The sequence below is a fragment of the Triticum urartu genome, chromosome 5 (genome assembly GCF_003073215.2).
Source record: "Triticum urartu cultivar G1812 chromosome 5, Tu2.1, whole genome shotgun sequence".
NCBI classification, from domain to species: Eukaryota; Viridiplantae; Streptophyta; class Magnoliopsida; order Poales; family Poaceae; genus Triticum; species Triticum urartu.
In genome coordinates this window covers 517,385,968-517,388,714 of record NC_053026.1, presented here as the reverse complement: position 1 = coordinate 517,388,714, position 2,747 = coordinate 517,385,968, and the positions used below count along the sequence as shown (strand labels likewise).

The 2,747-nt window shown below is 59.3% G+C and overlaps 1 protein-coding gene across 1 annotated transcript; it reads right to left on the bottom strand.

Moving 5' to 3' along the window:
* Window positions 1-498: 498 nt before the first annotated feature.
* On the bottom strand, window positions 499-2,498 carry LOC125556524 (probable E3 ubiquitin-protein ligase WAVH2). The gene has a single exon (XM_048719241.1). It carries the CDS (start codon window positions 2,454-2,456, stop codon window positions 660-662), a length of 1,797 nt encoding a protein of 598 aa, XP_048575198.1. The 5' UTR covers window positions 2,457-2,498; the 3' UTR covers window positions 499-659.
* Between the last annotated feature and the right edge of the window lie 249 nt (window positions 2,499-2,747).

The window sequence follows — 2,747 nt, the reverse complement described above, 5'->3', positions numbered from 1 at the left end:
TGCTATATATGACGGGAAATATATTTTTATTTTTTTGTTGATGGAAAATGTTGTTTTTTGATACAGAAATTTTGCCTTGTACTTTGGTATTTATATGTATTTGGCAAATTAATTTTTCAGAGCTATGCAATTTTTTTGCTTGCTATTTGGCAAATTTTCGTTTATACACATGGCAAAAAAATATTTTAGTTTCAAAGGCCTTTTTCTATGGTGCTAATGCTGGGTCTTTTTTTGGCCTTTTTCTTCCTTGCCCGTATTGTAGCGTAAAAAAAAATTGACCTAGCGGAGAGGCTCTCGGTGAGTTGGTTTCGTTCGGGAGGATTAATCCCATCAAACAGAATATATAGTTCGCCCGGGCTGGGTTTTTCGATCGAACCAAGCGTTCACTCGCACGTCGTCTCCAGCTGACGATCCATATAAATACAGTAATTCATACGAATGTAAAAGGGAAAATAGTAAGCCAAACCAGCCTATTATTATCTGCTAGGAACTTCCCCGCAAAAAAAAAATATATGGTAGTACTACAAGATTGATGAATGCAAAGAGAGAGGAAACAAATTTTTTAAGCTAAAAAAAACCGTGCAAGTTCACGTCTTCATTATTTTCTGTGCTCGTCGCGCGCGAGCATTTTCGTAGCAGTTGAGTTGGTCGCCCCGTGTTCACCTGAGACGTAGAAATCGGTGGTATCTTCTCACCAGGTTCTTAGCGAGAGCCGCCGTCGTCGTCGAAGGCGGCGGCGGGGGCGGCCTCGCCGTCCTTGAAGGCGGCGATGGCTGCGCCTGTGCCTGTGGCTGCTGCTGCTCCCGGGTCTTCACGGACAAGTCCACCATCTTACGCATGGCGGGAGTCGCGTACCTCGCCCTCCCAACTTTGACCGACGTGCGCTGCTGCGAGTGCGCGCTCATGCCGCACAGCAACGACGCGCGCCCCGACAGGTCGTACTCCCTCCGGTCCCCCACGCGCTCGCTCAGCTCGCCCAGCTCCGCCGCCAGCTCCGCGCACCCGGCGTCGCCGCTCGCGCCCAGCGGCGACTGCCTCAGCGCCATGCGCCGGCGGCTGAGCATCTCCGACGCCTCCGCGTGCTCGCCGCGCTCGGCCGCCGCCCGCGCCGCGGCGATGTCCTCCGCGGCCTGCACGCGGAGGCGCTCCCGCTCGACCTCCACGTCCGGCTCTGCCTCCGGCACCTCCACCGGCCTTTTCACCGCCACCTCCTCGCCTGCCACGTCGACCGACTGCCCGGTCGCCACGTCGCGGTATGTGCAGCTCACCTTCATCAGAGATGTCACGTCGTCCGTGGCGCCGGCCGTGGGCACGTCGAGGAACAGCAGGAAGCGCCTTTCCTCGTCGGCGTATAGCTCGCCGACTTCCACCGCGGCGGCGCGCCCGTCAGCATCGACGCGGCTCTTGTAGCGTCCTGACTTGATGGACCGGACACGAACGCCGGGGCAGACGCACTCGACGGCGACGCGCGCCTCCTGCACGGCGACCGAGAGAAGCCCGCCGATGCACTGCGCGAACGAGTCCTGGATGACGGCCTCGTTCTCGATGAAGGCGAAGGTGCCGCCGGTGGCCTCCGCGATGGTGTGCATCGCCGCCGAGTCGTGGTCAGTGCCAAAGCCGAACGTGTGGATCGGCGGCGAGGAACCGTCCCCCGTGCGGATCAGGGAAGGTGGCACGAGCACGCTGTAGTCGGTGGCCACGTCGTGATTGTAAAACCTTGAAGACAGCGTGTAGTTGTCTTGGCCGTCGGAGAGCAGGATGACGCCGGTGACGGCGTTCCTGTAGCGGCGGCCGTCGATCACCTTGGCGGCCTCGCGAAGGCCCTCCTTGATGTTCGTCCCGCCACCCGCGGCCAGGGACTCGACGGTGCGCTCGGTCGCGGCCCTCCCGGCGTCGGACATGCGCGTGAGGCGGGTGAGGCGGCGGGCGTCGCACGAGAAGGACACGAGGCTGAGGCGGTCGTGGGGGCCGAGCTTGTCGACGACGAAGCCCACGGCCTGCTTAAGCAGCGCCAGCTTGCGGCCGCCCATGCTCCCGCTGACGTCGAGCACCATGACGAGATCCAGGGGCGCGCGCGCCGCCTTGGCCGCGGCCGGAGCCAGCGCGGGCGCCTTGGCGTGCACGAGCACCGGGAAGCCGTCGCGGCTGGCGTACTTGGCGATGGCGGGGTATTCGCAGTGCGTCGTGATGGACATCACTCCGCCGCCGGCAGTCGTCTTCTCCGCGGCGACAGCTGCGGGCTGCGGCTCGAGCGGCTCGTCGTCGCGGAAGACGAGCTCCTGGGCGGGCGCCACGCCCGGCACGTCGCGCCACGGCGTGAAGCAGAGCGGGCAGGCGGTCTGGTGGTGGACGCAGCGGAGGTGGAAGCTGTGGGAGCACTCGGCCGTGAAGGTGGCGTGGCCGCGGCCCATGTCGCCATGACAGACGGCGCACCTCGTCTCCATGGGATTAATCATCCCAAGCTCTTGGATTCGCCTTCTTCTCCGATGAAACGTACAACTTTGTTCGTGCGTAGCAATGGATCTACAACAGCTGTGGGATCTGATTTAATATAGCACAGAATCATGATTAATTAGTTGTAATCCCTGACTTTGTGCGTGCGTGCGTGTTTGTTGGGATATAGGATCATCAATAGCATCCTTGGCTTCGAGACCAAGCAAATCGGTTTTGGAAGATTATACGATTGGTTACATTTTATTTTATTTTTTGCGAAAATGATCGGTTTTGGACCATACCGTTCCACCGTG